A 16863-nucleotide genomic window follows, 5' to 3' on the forward strand; every position below is an offset into this window, starting at 1 on the left:
CTGGGAGCCTGCATCCCAAGACCATGCGCCCAACTTCACACCAGCCTTCCATGATTGGGGGTCTACAGTTTGTGTTGTGGTTTTGGCACAAAATCTTCTAAACCAAGGCCTGCAGGTGACAGCCCTGGGTGGGGGCGGAAGCAAAAGTGAGGCCCCCTGGGTCAAGAACCCAGACTAGTAGTGCTACCAGGCAGCTGATAGCTCCAGGCTACCACCCAGCAGCAGCTATGATGGGTGTCTTCTCCACCTCCCATGGCCTGCTGTGGACACAGACAATGGGCTGTTCTACCTCAAGGGTTCAACAGGCAGCAGCCCCAAGGCTCCTGATTGGCTCCCTGCTCTGAGCTGGCGTGAAAAACATCTTGGCAGAAAGACGCTATGTTAATATAGAAATACTTAAGACTGTATCATTGGTAATTTGCTAAACTCTGTCTTTTCGGAGAGGGGAGGGTTTGTTGTTCTGGGTAGGATAAAGCCTAATTCAAACTTCCCTTCATTCAGGATACATGTAAGAAACGAACCATCCAGCTCCCTTATGAAATGGCTAGCTGAAACCACAGAAACCGCTGCTCAAAATGAAGGTCATGAAAGGCCTGTCAGAAACTGAGCTGTGGGTGGGGGAGGGGGTTTCTGGGTGCTCTGTGCGCAGAAGGAAGCAGAAGTCAGCAAGGAAACACTAGCCACAGAAGCACTTGAAGCCTGACCCTGACTAAAAGGTGAGAGAGGTTTTGGGCAGAGTGCTAGCTAGAAAGGGGGTTGGGGATGGGAACAAAGAAACTATCTCCTGCTGTTTGATTCCTGCTGTGTTCAGGGAAACAGGATTTTGTATGTTCTTTGTAAACAAACAGGATTGCATCAAAGAAATACCTGACTCCATCATCACTGTAACTTTCTCACAGAAAAAACTCACAAGACCCTGACTATTGACTAACCACTCGATTCAAAAGGGATGCTATTTACAAACGTGCCCCAAGGAAGAGGTTAATAGCTGCCATCAAGTGGGTCTTTGATTCACTGGCAAAGCTGTTAGGAGTGTTAGGCACCTTTCTTTCAGACTAAATTGAAGGAGCAATTAAATGTCCCTTTATGTAGTGAGAGTTGGAAATGTGAAGCCACTGCCCAAGCCAGAAAGCAACGTGGGAAGGCCACTCAGAAGTTTAAACCATGAGGACTGAGGGACTTTGATATCCAGAAAGATACTGGAATCCCACAAGGATCAATTCCATCTAGTCCTTTTCAATATCTACATGCAACTGCTATGTGAACTGGTCAGATGGACTCAAGTGCAAGCAATATGCAGATGAGACACAGCTCTAAAAACCCTTGGGCACACACCAACATACCACTACCACCAAAAATGGCCAGTGCTTGGATGTGATCAGCTCATGGTTAAAAACAACTGGCTGATGAAGAACCAGAGCAAGACAAGGGGTATTGCTAGTGGGCAGAGGAAAGTACTTTGAAGAGTTCACAGCCCTGGTAAAGTCTCCTCTGGTTGAACAAGCACATTTACAATTGGTCAGTTCAGTTCATAGTCTAGGAGAACTCTTGGATTCCCTGTTGATGCTGATCTCTCACATAGCAGCATCTATGGGTAACCTTTTCTATCATCTCTGGTTGGCCAGAACACTCCGTCCCACCCTGCTGGACAAAAACCTGGCCTCAGTTATATTCACCACCTCTCAGCTGGACTACAGTAATGTGATGGACCACTATTGATTCCAAGGCCACTGTGGTAATCTCGTCTGACCTCCTGTACAACACAGGCCAGAGAATGTCCCCAAAATAATTCCCAGAGCTGAACTTTTAGATAAATTTCCAACCTTAATTTAAAAGTTGCTAGTGAAGGAGACTCCACCATAGCCCTAGGTGAGTTCTTCTGATGTTTAATTCCCCTCACCATTAAAATATTTGCACTGTAAAATGATAAACAAAAGAAATAGTATTTTTCAATTCACCTCATACATGTACTGTAGTACAACCTCTTTCTCGTGAGAGCTTACAAATGTAGATTTGGTTACATAACTTCACTCAAAAACAAAACAAGATAAAACTTTAGAGCCTATAAGTCCACTCAGTCCTACTTCTTGTTCAGCCAATCGCTAAGAGAAACAAGTTTCTTTACATTTACAAGAGATAATGCTGCCCACATCTTATTTACAATATCACCTGAAAGTGAGAACAGATGTTTGCATGGCACTTTTGAAGATGGCATTGCAAGTTATTTATGTTTCAAATATGCTAAACATTCGTATGCCCCTTCATGCTTTGGCCACCATTCCAGAAGACATGCTTCCATGCTGATGATGCTCGTTAAAAAAAAAAATGCATTAATTACATTTGTGACTGAACTCCTTCCAACCATCAACCTCAGCCTGGACCAGTCCGCACAAGAGATCCATTTCCTGGACAGTACAGTGCAAATACGTGATGGTCACATAAACACCACTCTATATCGGAAACTTACTGACCGCTATACTTACCAACATGCCTCCAGCTTTCATCCAGACCACATCACACGATCCATTGTCTACAGCCAAGCTCTAAGGCCCCGTTTACACTGTCAAGTTTGTGTGCAGTAAAGCAGTTTTGAGCGCTGTAACTCCCAAGGTGTACACACCGCCAAACCACTTAGTGTGCAGAAACTGTGCAGATGCGGCGCTCTAAAAAAATCACCTCGATGAGAGGAGTAGTGTTTTCTGCTCTGGGGCTACAGCGCTGCAGTGCCAGTGTAGACACCATGGTGATTACAGCACTGCGATTGGCCTCCGGGAGGTGTCCCACAATGTCTGTTCTCACCTCTCTGGCCACTGGTTTGAACTCTACTGCCCTGCCTGCAGGTGACCAACCGTCAGCCCCACCCCGTACATTCCTTTGCAAATTTGAAAGTTCCCTTCCTGTTTGCTCGGTGATGCATGCAGTGGTCTCAGCTCACCTTTCCAGGTGGCTGTGCCTGCTCCATGCACCAGGCGATGCCCTGTTTGGAGCAATGCCAAGCTGCTGGACCTCATCGGTATTTGGGGAGAGGAGGCAGTGCAGTCATAGCTGTGCTCCAGCCGTCGGAATTATGATACCTATGGACAGATTTCTAGATGCATGATAGAAAAAGGCCATGACCAGGACACATTGCAGTTCAGGGTCAAAGTGAAGGAGCTGCGGAACGCCTACCACAAGGCGCGGGAGGCAAACTGCCACTCCGGTGCTGCGCCAACGAGCTGCCGGTTCTACAAATTGCTGGAAGCAATACTCGGTGGTGACCCCACCTCCACTGCAAAGTCCCCTTTGGATACTTCGTTGGCTTCATTGCCAGTAGAGAGTGGACTGAGCCAGGAGGAGGCAATCTTGGATGAAGAGGGGGAGGTGGAACCAGAGGCAGAGGATGACTCGGAGGTCGGAGATGCATGCAGTCAGGAGCTCTTTTCTACCCTGCAGGAGCCTAGCCAGACACAGCAAGTGAACATTGGTGAAGTGCAAACAGGAGAGGAGGCCCCTGATAAGTGGATCTGATTTTGAGAATTTCTAAAGTGACTTGTTGGGGCAGAAGGGTTGCAGAAAGCAGGTTTGTCTCCCACTTCATGCCTCGTTTGAGCAGCAGAACAGGTTGTTGATACACTCCCTCACTTCGTGTGAGTGAATCTCCCTCAGAGATCTCCAGAAAACTCTCATGGAGATACTGGGCAATCTGCTGCCACAGGTTTCTCGGCAGACCTACTTTGTTTCTTGCTCCATTAACGGTAACTTTCCGGCGCCACTGTGCCGTCCAGGGTGGAGGGACCATAGCTGCACACAGGCGAGCCGCATAGGGGCCAGGGCTGAAGCCACAGGCTTGGAGAAGACCCTCCCGTGATTCCCTGCTCACCCTCAGCAGCAAGATATCTTCCAAAATGATCACCTCCTCTGGAAAGTGTGGGGACAGGAATGATTATCAGGCCCCCCTACAGTGCTGGCTCTCCCCAAGTGCCCACGAGCCACGTGGACAGTGTACAGCAGGGTCCAGGAAGAGTGATCTACCCTGCCCCTGCAGCTACTCACCACTTTGGGGGTCTTGTGGTTTATGTGTGTTTGCCTGGGGTCAGGCAGTTAGTGTCAGGTGTGAGAGTACTGGCTGTGTTTTAAAGCACTGAAACAGTGTTGTCTGTGTTGAAAACGACACTGCTTCTGTAAAATTTTGCATTTAAACTTCACAGAGATGACCTCGGGAGGCCAGCCTCCCTTACTGGTGGCAGAACGATTGTGAAGAATTAGAACGTGTCCAAGAAGGACTAAGGAGGACTTTATGTGTGAGGTTATGATGCACTCTGCCACTGAGAAAAAGGAACTGAAGGAGTGGTGGGACACCGAGAAGAGGGAACGAAAGGAGAATGAGGCACACTGGAAAGAAACCACGCAGCGGCTTTTAACAGTTATGGAGGGCCAAGCGGACATGCTCCAGGCAATACGAGCTCTTCAAACTGAGCAGCTCCATGCCCACCCTCCTCTGTAGCCTCTGTCACAAAACTCTTTCCCGTGTGCCTCCCCTACACTGCCAACACACTCTTATCAACTTCCTGGCTCCACTGTCTACCCGCAGCATTCCACTCCTCCCTCCTTGCAGTCCAGCAGTGTGGACTCCCGATACCCACTGCACTCAACACCCATCCCGCTGCAGTTTGACCCTGCTTAAGTAAAGCACCCGCTGCATCGTACTCCAAAGGAGAGGGTTGGGTATGATTCCTGGACATACGCAAATCTATAGCCATCTCAGGACCCCTCCTCCTCTTGAGACCTTCCATTCCCCCATTCTCCTCCCTGCTGATGAATTTTTTCATTTGACTCACTCCTCTGGTTGTTGTCTTTCAATAAAAAAGTAGTGTTAGAATAAAGATTGCTTTCAAACAATTAACTGAAAGCAAAAAGAGCACTGCAAAGCAACATATAGTTACGTTAAGGTCCCTTCTTGCATCATGTGCACCAATCACCACCTGGCATTACAAACACTGCAATCCCGAGCATAGCAACAAATATTAGTGGCTTTCAGCTTTCAATTGCTGCCTCAAGGCATCCCTGATATGGCCCCGTGCTGTGCCCCTCTAATTTCCCTAGTCTCCGGCTGTTCAAACTCAGCCTCCATGTGGTGAACCTGTGCTCCCAGCCCTGAGTGAAGCTTTTACCCTTCCCTTCACAAATATTCTGGAGCGTGCAGCACGTGGCTATAAGCACAGGAATATTGTCGTCGGCCATGTCCAGCTTCCCATACAGGCATCGCCAGTGGACTTTTAAATGGCCAAATGCACACTCACCAGTCATTCAGCACTTGCTCAGCCTGTTGTTGAACCACTCCTTCCTGCTGTCAAGTTGCCCCGTGTATGGCTTCATGAGCCACGGCATTAAGGGGTAGGCAGGGTCTCCCAGGATCACAATGGACATTTTGACTTCCCCTACAGTGATCTTCCAGTCCTGGAAGAAAGTCCTTGCTTGCAGCTTCCTGAACAGGTAGGTGTTCTGAAAGATGTGTGTGTCATGTGCCTTTCCAGACCAGCCTGTATTAATGCTTGTGAAATGCCCATGGTGATCCACAGGCGCCTGGAGAACCATCGAGATACCTCTAGTGATTAACTATTTTTGAAGTATTTTTGTTGAAGAATTGCCACTTTTAAGTTATTGAGTGTCCGGGGAGACTGAAGTGTTCTACTGGTTTCTGAATGTTGGAATTCTTGATGTCTGATTTGTGTCCATTTATTTTTTTGCATAGAGACTGTCCGGTTTGGCCAATGTACATGGCAGAGGAAGATTGCTGGCACATGATGGCGTATATCACATTGGTAGATGTGCAGGTGAATGAGCTCCTGATGGTGTGGCTGATGTAGTTAGGTCCTATGATGGTGTCCCTTGAATAAATATGCAGACAGAGTTGGCAACGGGGTTTGTTGCAGGGATTGGTTACTGGGTTAATGTTTTTGTTGTGTGGTGTGTAGTTGCTGGTGAGTATTTGCTTCAGGTTAGGGGGCTGTCTGTAAGCAAGGACTGGCCTGTCTCCCAAGGTCTGTGAGAGTGAGGGATCATCCTTCAGGATAGGTTATAGATCCTTGATGACGCGCTGGAGAGATTTTAGTTGGGGGCTGTAGGTGACAGCTAGTGGTATTCTATTACTTTCTTTGTTGGGTCTGTCCTGTAGTAGGTAACTTCTGGGTACCCTTCTGCCTCTATCAATCTGTTTCTTCACTTCACCAGGTGGATATTGTAGTTTTAAGAATGCTTGATAGAGTTCCTGTAGGTGTTTGTCTCTGACTGAGGGATTAGAGCAAATGTGATTGTATCTTAGAGCTTAGCTGTAGACAATGAATCGTGTGATGTGGTCTGTATGAAAGCTGGAAACAAGTAAGTATAGCAGTCAGTAGGTTTCCGGTATAGGGTGGTGTTTATGTGACCACCCCTTATTTGCACTGTAGATCGGACCGAGACTTCTCTGAGAGGAGAGTCTATTGATAGAGATTCTCTAGGTTATAGTCAGGAGCAGAGGATGGAAGAGGATAAAGTATAGGCCAGATCAGACGAGAAACATTCACATAAAAAAGAATCTGACACATCAGAAAAGGTCAGACAAAGAAACAGTGACAAGTTTTTAAAGTGCTTGTACACAAATGCTAGAAGTCTAAATAATAAGATGAGTGAACTAGAATACCTCGTGTAAGCTCTCACGAGAAAGAGATTGTACTACAGTACATGTATGAGGTGAATTGAAAAATACTATTTCGTTTGTTTATCATTTTACAGTGCAAATATTTGTAATAAATAATATAAAGTGAGCAGTGTACACTTTGTATTCTGTGATGTAATTGAAATCAATATATTTGAACATGTAGAAAAACATCCAAAATATTTAATAAATTTCAATTGGTATTCTATTGTTTAACAGTGCAATTAAAACTGTGATTAATCACGATTAATTTTTTTAATCATGATTAATATTTTGAGGTAATCATATGAGTTAACTGCAATTTAATTGACAGTCCTACTTGAAAATAAACATTGATATTATCCATCAAAATTATTTTAAAAAACCAAAACAAATTCTGAAAAGCTCTTTCCTTCTCCTTTCATAAACTAGGTTCTCCATTCCTCTTGTTGTTAGCTGTGTGTATGTGTTCTCCCTGTGTGCTGCCCCAGCTCTGTGCAGACAGCCAACACATCAGGCCTTGAGTGAACCGCACAATGACCACAAGATCCGTTAAGGTATAAAGACCAGGTTTATTGTTGACAAAGCATGGTAATAGCACCTGGCAGACTATACGAGGATACTAAGACATGTATGCCCATGACAATGGATGCAGCTCTAATTCAAGGGCTTATATCTCAGGCTCTCTTCCTACTACACCTCTGATAATCATAACTGCCTTCTCTACACCTGTCCCAGTTTGAATTAATCTTCCTGGACCATGTGACCAGAATTGGACACAATATTCCAGATGAGGTTTTATTAGTGCCTTCATTTCCCTCCCAAATCATTAATCCCTTTTGAAAATCTTGACCACTGTATCTTTGAGAGAAGCCAGTCCAAACTTGATTGGAGAGTCCACCCCATCCTTTCGAGGAATTGTTCTGATGTAGTGTCCGTGACGTTCTGTACCTCGTGGGAACACCCTACACCCCCATGTTCATCTTTATAAAATGACCGTCTGGTATCCGATGCAAAGTTTATCATGTCAGGTGTCTTCGGAAGGCTCGTGATGTAATGAGCATTGTTGCTATGGTAATGTTATAATAATCGTTGTTATAGTAATGTTATAGGTTGTAATTTCATGTATATAGTTATGAGGTTGAAAATGTGTCCTCATGCTTAAAGCAAGCCCAGGCAAGAACTCCCCAAGAGCAGAGAGGCAGTTCACACTTCATCAGGGTATGTATGGGACAAACCCAGCCCAGCCTCACAGGAACAAAGGACACTGGCCTAGGCAAGAACAAAGGATCCGTTGGAGTCTCGAGTGAGTCACCCCCCTTCCTTCGGTCAGTTTGGGATTGCGATGATGTAATGCTTACCTGACTCTGAAGGGGGGCGGGGCAAAACCAAGAGGGAAGAAAGAACATGATAAAAGGGAGAGACATTTCATATGTTTTTCCTCCTCCATCTACAGACATCACCACCAAGCGATTGGAGTGCTGATCAAAAGGGAGAGCCTGGCTGAAGGGCAATCAGCCAGCCTGTGGTGAGAAGCATCTAAGTTTGTAAGGGCACTGAAAGTGTAAAGATGAGCTTAGAATGCGTTTTGCTTTTATTTCACTCCATCAAATCCGACTTATTATGCTTTGACTTATAATCACTTAAAATCTATCTTTATAGTTAATAAATCTGTTTGTTTATTCTACCTGAAGCAGTGCATTTGAATTGAAATGTGTTAGAGACGCCCTTGGGATAACAAGCCCGGTACATACCAATTTCTTTGTTAAATTGACAAACTCATATAGGCTTGCGGCGTCCAGCCGGCATAACTGGACACTGCAAGACAGAGGCTCCTAGGGTTGTGTCTGGGACCAGAGATACTGGCTTGTGTTGTTCGGTTGCACAATCCAAGCAGCTTACATGCCAGAGGCTGTGAGCGGACAGCCCAGGAGTTGGGGTTCTCAGAGCAGAGCAGCGTAAGGCTGGCTCCCAGAGTCAAGGATTGGAGTGACCTAGCAGATTATTGGTCTAGATAACAGCAGGGGAACATCACAGTGTCATTTTACAGATAGGCAATAGAGAACCAGGGATCACAGATTTAAGGAGAGAAATCTAGTTATGATCCAGTGTCGTGAAACTTCATGACTAGGTGTAGCATGGCGCACACTCACCCCTGCGGCACCACCGGCTGGTCGTCCTCAGGAATTAGCTCTTCAACCCAGGAGCACCCTCTGCAGGCTGGTGATCCGCCTGTCCTCTGGCCCCTGAGTCCCTCCCTGGACCCCAGTGCCCCTTTAACTGGGGTGCGGCCACCTGCAGTACGCCACAGTCCTACTGGGTCTCCCCTTCCTGGGGAATCCTCAACCCATTGTCCCCACGTCACCTCAGTTGTGGCTACTGCCAGTCTCTGTTTAGCCCCCGAGCCCTGGGGCAGACTACAATCTATCAGCCACTCATCACAGGTAACAAAGGGTTTAGACTAGCTGCATTTACCCACCCTCCAGCTGCCCCTCTGCAAGCCTAGTGCCTAGGTGGACCTAGAACTAGGCCCTGCAGCCTGGGGAGTTGCTAGCCTAGGGCTTCCCAGCTCCTAAGGCCTTTCCCCAGCCCTGCCTCACTCTAGGTCCCCCGGGTGAGGTCCCCAGCAGCCAGGCCTGTCTCTCTCTACAATCAGAGATAGCCTGCTCCCTCTGGCTTCCCTGGCCTTCTTATAAGGCCCTGTTGCTCAGTTTAGGGCATGGCCCCAGCTGCAGCCACTTCCCCCAATCAGCCAGGGTTTTACCTTGCCCAGCTCCAGCCCTCGGCAGGGCTTTTCCAACCCCTTCAGGGCTGGAGCAGGGGTTTACCCCACTACACCAGGCAACTGGGCATTTCCTTTGTTCTTGAAGCAAGAGAGGCAAAGGCCCCCAGACCTTTGATTCAAAGATTCAAACCTTTGAATCCCAGCACCACCCCCTTTTGCAGATCCCCCACTCAGCCCCTGCCGAACTGGCTCCTTTATTCTCCCCTTGTAAAGTGGTCCCTGCAGCCTCTGATCATGTCTGTTGCTCTGCCCTAGGCTCCCTACATCTGTCTGTATCTCTCCAGGATTGAGGGACCCAGAGATAAGCCAAAAGGAGCCTCCTTGGTTTTATATGGACAGGAACTATCCCCTCTGTTCTCAGGCCTGGGAATGGGACGTGCAGCCTTTCCCCTCTACGGATGCTGAGCAGCCTCAGGGTAGAGGAGTGGGTGGCTCGGGGGGTGGGGAATGGTATACAGGCCAAGACCTTAGTGTGTGAATCTCATTTGCTGTGTTCATTAGGCCTAGTGTGAAATGAGTTGGGTCTCAGCCCAAGGTATGTGCTTGACCACAGTCTCCACAAAATTGTGAGCTCAGTGACAGCAGGGGCCATGAATCCTTGAGACATTTCTGCCTTGTCAGCTCCCTCCAGGGTTAGTGACTGAGGTATTTACCCCATGCCTGTGACCCCCTGTCAACCTCAGGCCCCAGCCTCCCACCCAACTGCCACAGAGCTGCCAAACCACAACATGCGCAACTGCCATGGAACCTCCAGAGCCCAACATTCCACTCACCTGCCACAGAACCTCCACATCCCAATATCCCCCTCCCACAACTGCCACAGAACCTCCAGATCCCAATATCCCCCTCCCATGACTGCCACAGAACCTCCAGATCCCAATATTCCCCTCCCACAACTGCCACAGAACCTCCAGATCCCAATATCCCCCTCCCACAACTGCCACAGAACCTCCAGATCCCAATATCCCCCTCCCACAACTGCCACAGAACCTCCAGATCCCAATATCCCCCTCCCACAACTGCCACAGAACCTCCAGATCCCAATATCCCCCCTCCCATGACTGCCACAGAACCTCCAGGCCCCAACATTCAACCCAACTGACACAGAATCCACAGACCCCAACATTCTTCCCAATTGTCATGGTACCTCCAGATCCCAACTGACATGGAATCTTCAGATCCCAACATTCCAGTCAATTGCCATGGAACCTTCAGTCCCCAATAGTCCATTTTAAATGGGCTGTGTAGCAAAATAGCTGGACCTTTAAATCCTGTTTCAGTCCAGGTGCACCTCCTTTGGTGTAATGAGAAGCGTGGGGCTGGCCTGGGAGCTATAACTGAGAGCCCAAAAGCAAGCGACAATCCAGAGAGGAAGGTAGAGTCATGAATGCAGAGGTCAGGAGCGGAGCAGAGCATGGCTGGGCTGGGAGCCTCAGCGAGGGGATGTCTGGAAGGAGGGAGAGGTGAGAGTTCCCTGGTGAGCAGTGGAGCCAAATCAGGCTGGAGAAAGCAGAGGACCTTCAGGGGAGTCACCTCCAAACTCCCCTATGGGGGGAGGGATAGCTCAGGGGTTTGAGCATTGGCCTACTAAACCCAGGGTTGTGAGTTCAATCCCTGAGGGGGCCATTAAGGGAACTGGGGTAAAAATCTGGGGATTGGTCCTGCTTGGAGCAGGGGGTTAGACTAGATGACCTCCTGAGGTCCCTTCCAACCCTAATAGTCTATGATTCTATGCCGGACATCCATGGCCAGAGAGGGATGAAGGCTGAGAGCAGCAGCAGGAGGCTCAGGACAGGTGAACTCAGAGGGCTCTGGGGAAGGATGGAGGGTTGAACTTGCTGATGTCTCCAGATGGAAACATACCTGGGAATGAAACAAGGTGGAGAAGGACCCCAGCTAGGAGGGTGCTGGAGCTGTACTGAAGAGCCAGGGCATGGCGAGAGATGCTGGAGCTGTACTGAAGAGCCAGGGCATGGCAAGAGATGCTGGAGCTGTGCAGGAGAGCCAGGGCATGGTGAGAGACAGCAGAGCCCTGCTGGGGAATGGTGGTGATAGATGCTGGAGCCATTCTGCAGAGACGTGGTTTTGTTCATAGATCCGTAGATTCCAAGGCCAGAAGAGATCATTGTGATCATCCAGTCTGACCTCGTGTGTAACACAGGCCATAGAACTTCCTTGAAATAATTACTAGCACAGAGTGTTTAGAAAAGTGTCCAATTCTGACTTTAAAATGGTCAGTGATAAAGAATCCAGTATGACCCTTGTTAAGTTGGTCTACTGGGTAATTCCTCTTCTCTCCATGTTAAAAACGTGTGTTTTATTTCCAGTCTGAATTTTTCTAGATTCAACTTCCAGCCGTTGGATCACGTTATACCTTTGTCTGCTAGATTGAGGAGCCCATTATTAAATATTTCTTCCCCATTTGGATACTTATAGACTGGGATCAATTCACCCCTGAACCTTCGCTTTGTTAAACTGAATAGATTGATCTTCTTGAGTATCATTTCAAAATTCTTTTGGCTTTTTTCTGTCTGCTCTGCAATTGATCAATATCCTTCTTGAATTTTGGGCACCAGAACAAGACACAGGATTCCAGCAGAGGCCACAGCAGTGCTCAAATATAGGGGCAAAATAACCTCTTTACTCCTCCTTGAGGTTTTCCTGTTTATACAGTGATAAATTTGGCATAGGTTCCACTCCACAGTCATCCCACATGGTCTGATAAGAGTCTAGATGACATGTGTGATGAACAGGAACCCTCAGCTTGCCACAGCCCAGAGTGACTCTATGGGGCTCATCGGATCATTCATTAAGCAGTTCCAGACGTTCAGCCCATGCAACACTCCCCAGCTGCTCCAGAAGTTATGCAGGTGACATCATTCCTCAGCCCTCTCCAGATGTTCTGAAGGTGACATCATTCCTCAGCCCTCTCCAGATGTTCAGAACATCTAATTGTAATTGTTACCCGAAATTGGGCCAGCTAGTAAGCTTAGGGAGGACTAATGACCCACCAGAGTTTGGCAGAAAGCAGCACGTTTATTGTACTGATAGCTAAGCTCAAAAGAAGGTGAGGGGGTCACACTCACACTTGCATACTCACGTCCCAGGACAGGCACGGCACTGGAGATGTCAGGATCCTTCAAGGTAAGTGTCCCACAGTGCAGCAATGGATGTGCAATGAAGGTGAGTCTTCTCAAGACATGTTGGAATGCAACATGGCAAACCACTGGCGAGGCAGTCCAGGAGAAAGAAGGGTCTTCATTGGAGGTAGAAGCTTGTGAGTACACTCCTGAACAAATGGTCCCTTCCCCTTTTAAGGACCTGCTCCTCATGGCCTGCAACTAGAGATGACTTCGCCACATCTGGTTGGTCACACTTCACCTCAGACAGTGCCCGTGCACTGCGTGTGTGAGTGCTGCCTAATTAGAGTCACAGACACTTTGTTTACCTGGGAGTTCTTCTGATCTTCCAGCTGTTCAAGTAGCCCATGCATTCCAGGAGTAAGCGGGAGCGGGAAACTACTTCACAGGTATTCAAAGAGAGAGAGGAGACAAAAGGGGCAGGGGGAGTGTAAGAGACCATTTGAACATACATGTTATACAGAGAATACCGGTCACTGTTGCTCCTACAACAGTAATAATATCTCTTCCCCTCCCCCAGTCCCTTCAGATGTTCAGGATACATGGCATTACTCCTGAGCCACCCCCTCTTCCTCCTTCTCTGGCCATTTTGGGGAATCTTTTCCTTTGCTTTTAACAAAAGCCTGACGCTGAATGATTTGGGGAGGGCTCTGTACAGAGAACACTCCCTGATTTTAGCCCCTGGCCCTGTTCTCTGCTGGGGCAACATGGGAAATGTTCCTGGGGACCTTTTGGGGGGATATGGGCTGCAGACCCTGCAAGGGGAGGGGGTCAGAGATGCCAACACACAGGAGGCCTGGATGGCTCACAAGCACAATATGCAGCCACTTGTCTATTTTTAACCCTGCAAAAGGGGACAAGTACTGGAACTGTCTAGCTCAACCCTCCACCTCGTCTTGCATCTGGAGAGCTGCATCTGGCCAGGATGGCTGCTGTGGGTCCTCCATAAGCCTTCTCTTCTGAAATACTGTCCCAGTATTGCCTGCAAAATGGGAATTGGCAGAAACAGAAGCCGACTATCTCCCTGATAAATTACATTCCTCTAATCTCCCAGCAGAGGGCGCCCTGCCCCAAGATTGGAACAATAAAGGCCCACTTGTCATTCTGCACCCACCAGGGAAAATCAACTGCAGGGAGTTTCCTGTGCTGCCTTGGAGCTGTCTGGGTTGGGGGCTGAGGGAAGAACCGTGCTGGGTTCAGTTGCACAGACCCTGTCCTTCGCCCCGCAGTGCATTAGAGTTAGGAGAGATCAGATCAGATGTATCCAATATAGGCTCCCCCACCAGTGGGATGTGGGCCGGGATGGGGTGGTGGAATATAGCCCCTCCCTGGGGACATGGTATTATGTTCTCTCGGCCTTGTCATTTAAAGGCAGGTCTCTCAGAAGCAGCGTCCCTCGAGACACTTCTCCAGCCGGGAGTGGGAGACACTTATTGGTAGGCCCTACCGAATTCATGGTCCATTTTCATCAATTTTGTGGCCAGAGGGTTTTTTAATTGGTCGGTTTCAGGTTTTCAGATGTTTACATCTGAAATTTCAGTGTTGCAGCCATGGCAATCCCAACCCAGAAGGTACCCATAGATGGGTGTGATCTCCTTCCCTGCCCCAAGCAGCCGTGCAGGTGAAGAGGAAGTCCTGTCCCTTCCCAGCCCAGCGGGGACTCCTGGCTCAGCGCTCCTGGCTGGGGCACTAGCAGAAGTACGGGGGAGAGCTCATGGAAGGAGGGTCTCAGCCATGCTGGAGGAGGGCTTTGGGGGCAGCACTACCTTGTTAGCCAAGGGAGGATCTTGTTAGTATGCTGAACTCTGGACTGGGTTAGGATTTTAGAGCACCTGTCACCCATTGTGTCCTGTAGTCCTGTTTGCTGCCTGTGGCTCTGCCCTTCATTACGCTTAGAGCAACTTTCTCTAGAAACGACTGTAGGTGCTGTGTGTTGTGCAGAGCTGTGCACAGGTGTAACCGGTGCACTGGGATGTACTGTTGCTATAGGAACAGCAGGCTTTGTCAGGGTCCATGGAAGCTCCCTAAAAGTTCAAGGCGGGGCACCAGGCTCAACCACCGCCCCCTCCAGTATGGGTCCGAGAACATAATGAGTACTAGGTGCATGAGATACTAGACTCAAAAATCAGACATGGCTCCGGAAGAGCAATCCTGGGGGCCTGCATCCCAAGACCATGCGCCCAACTTCGTTGCAGCCTTCCATGCTTGGGGTCCACAGTTTGTGTTGTGGTTTTGGCACAAAATCTTACAAAACTGCCAAACTGAGGCCAGAAGGAGGCACCCTAGTTGCGGGGGGCAGTAAAATGTAAGGCTGTGGGGGCTAGAACTCAGGGTCCTAACATTAGCATCCAGCTAACAGCTTCAGACTGCTGCCCAGCAGCAATTAACACTAGCCTCTGCTCCACCTCCCATGACCTGCTGTGGACACAGACAATGAGCTAGTCTGCCTCAAGGGTTTGACAGGCAGCACCAAGGCTTCTGATTGGCTCCCTGCTCTATATAAACCCAAGGGGCACTTCAGGATCTGTCCAAGCAACAGAGTGGGTCTTCTGTAGCTGCCATGACTGGCCCTGGCTTGATTTGGACTTTGCCTCCTGACTCAGATCCTGAAACCTGACCCTCCATATTGGCCATGGTCTGGACCTGACTATGGACTCCTTGGCTACTCCTAGCTTCAGGTGACACCGGTCAGCTCTGTATTCTTGGGGAACCAGGGCACAGTATTCAGCCTGTCTGACTCATGAAAGGCACCCCCCCAACCTCCACCACCAGTCTCTGCTTGAACAGGGACTGATCAGAGAAAAGACTTGCAGAGAGCAGTAAAGGGCATTGGGAGACACACCTAGACCACTCCTGACAAGGGTGACAAGGTTAAGGCATCTCCATTAGTATACAGAATGGAGAGCAGAGAACCACACTGAACTCTGGGACCTGAAAAGCAGGAAGCACTGCATCATGGAGGATCTCTGCTCCAGATGTTAATGAACCTAGGCCTGCCCACACCCAGCTCCGCAGTTATCAGACCAATTCTAGTAATGAATCCTTGATTGGTATCCAAAATACAGAAGCAGCCTAATTGCATTGTGAGCTCCCTGGAAGAAAACACCACCCCTAGCCAAGAGTGATCAGCTCCTATTGTCTAGCCTAAAGAAAAACCCTGAGTCATCAGTCTACCCAAAACCAAATCTAGTGTTTTCCCTTGAATCGCTGTATTTTCTCTACAAAACCCCCTACCCATGCTTAAGTCAGTGCTCTGATGCTTGGACCCAAACTATTCATCAGTTCCACTGGGACTCCATCTTCTCCTGACTGATCGTGCTGGGGGCTCTGCCTGTCTCCAGCACTCAGGGGCCTGAGCTACCACCATCACTTGGGAACCCTGACCAGTTCAAGCCTCATGGAGTGGGTGAGATCCCAGCTCTCTCTCTCTCTGTTTTCCTTTCTACCTCAGGTATTAACCTTTGATAATGTAACTGTTGTGTTGGTTTAGGCTCTCCTGGTGTAGTTATCACTACTATCCAATAAATAACATTTATGGTTAAGCTGATCGCTTCCCCCCCCACACCCCGAATTTCACTCTTTTGTGGTTTTGGCTTCCCCATTTACTCTGCAGCAATGCTTCTCTTACCTAAGCTAAAGATCCCTGTAGCGCCCAAAAATCCTGTGGGGTTTGCTCATCAAGTGGGTTACTACCAGAACAATTGTGAAGTGAAAGTGGGGATAGAGACATGCTGAACCTGTGACATACGAGGGTGGCAGCTTGACCTAGTCTGCTGAGTACAGGGGCATATAAGTGTAGCAGCCTGGAGGTGCTGTTTGACTCAGCCTGCTCAGGCTTACTCTATTCCTGTGCAGTACCTTTGGCATATAAGGGTGGCAGCTTGAAAATGCTGCTTGACCCAGTCCACTGAGACTTGCTCTGTTAGAGTGTGTGTGCGCACGCGTGTGTGCGCTTTTTCATCCATTTCTGGGGCTGGAGGAACCCAGCCCTGGGGAGCCTAGGTCCTGCAGAATAGCTCCATCAGGAGGGGACTTGCAGAAGGGAGAAGTAGAGCTCCGTATGAGAACACACGTGATACAAGCAGAACATCGATAGAATTACAGAACCCCCCCTCTCCCAGAAGAGTAACCCTAATAAATTAGCGTACCCCAAAGTAATGGGCAAATCTGGTAACACAGGTTTGCCCCTGCTCTGAACCCTGTCCCTGACTGCTCTTGTTGGGATCCAGGTGGGGAGATCCTATATATGCCTCCAGTATGAGAGAGGGTTCACCCAACCTGCT

The 16863-nt window shown here is 48.6% G+C and overlaps 1 protein-coding gene and 1 long non-coding RNA gene across 6 annotated transcripts in view; both read right to left on the reverse strand.

Annotated features, from left to right (window-relative positions):
* Positions 1-7071: 7071 nt before the first annotated feature.
* Positions 7072-10984, reverse strand: LOC127052925 (uncharacterized). The gene is made up of 4 exons (XR_007774895.1): positions 10349-10984; positions 10267-10307; positions 10166-10188; positions 7072-7809 (listed from the first exon to the last, which is right to left on the reverse strand). It is a non-coding gene; the product is annotated as an uncharacterized LOC127052925 (long non-coding RNA).
* Positions 10985-12365: 1381 nt separating this feature from the next.
* Positions 12366-16863, reverse strand: part of LOC127052774 (zinc finger protein 501-like) — a 128481-nt gene continuing 123983 nt past the window's right edge. The window contains exon 3 of one of the 5 annotated variants that reach the window (XM_050956810.1): positions 12366-12958. In XM_050956810.1, the coding sequence (XP_050812767.1) occupies positions 12823-12958 (136 nt within the window). In that variant the 3' untranslated portion in view covers positions 12366-12822. Of the gene's footprint in view, positions 12962-16863 lie in introns of all 5 variants that reach the window. The other 4 variants (XM_050956808.1, XM_050956815.1, XM_050956809.1 and 1 more) reach the window with 4 other exon arrangements.

The sequence above is a fragment of the Gopherus flavomarginatus genome, chromosome 5, assembly GCF_025201925.1.
Source record: "Gopherus flavomarginatus isolate rGopFla2 chromosome 5, rGopFla2.mat.asm, whole genome shotgun sequence".
Classification (NCBI taxonomy): domain Eukaryota; kingdom Metazoa; phylum Chordata; order Testudines; family Testudinidae; genus Gopherus; species Gopherus flavomarginatus.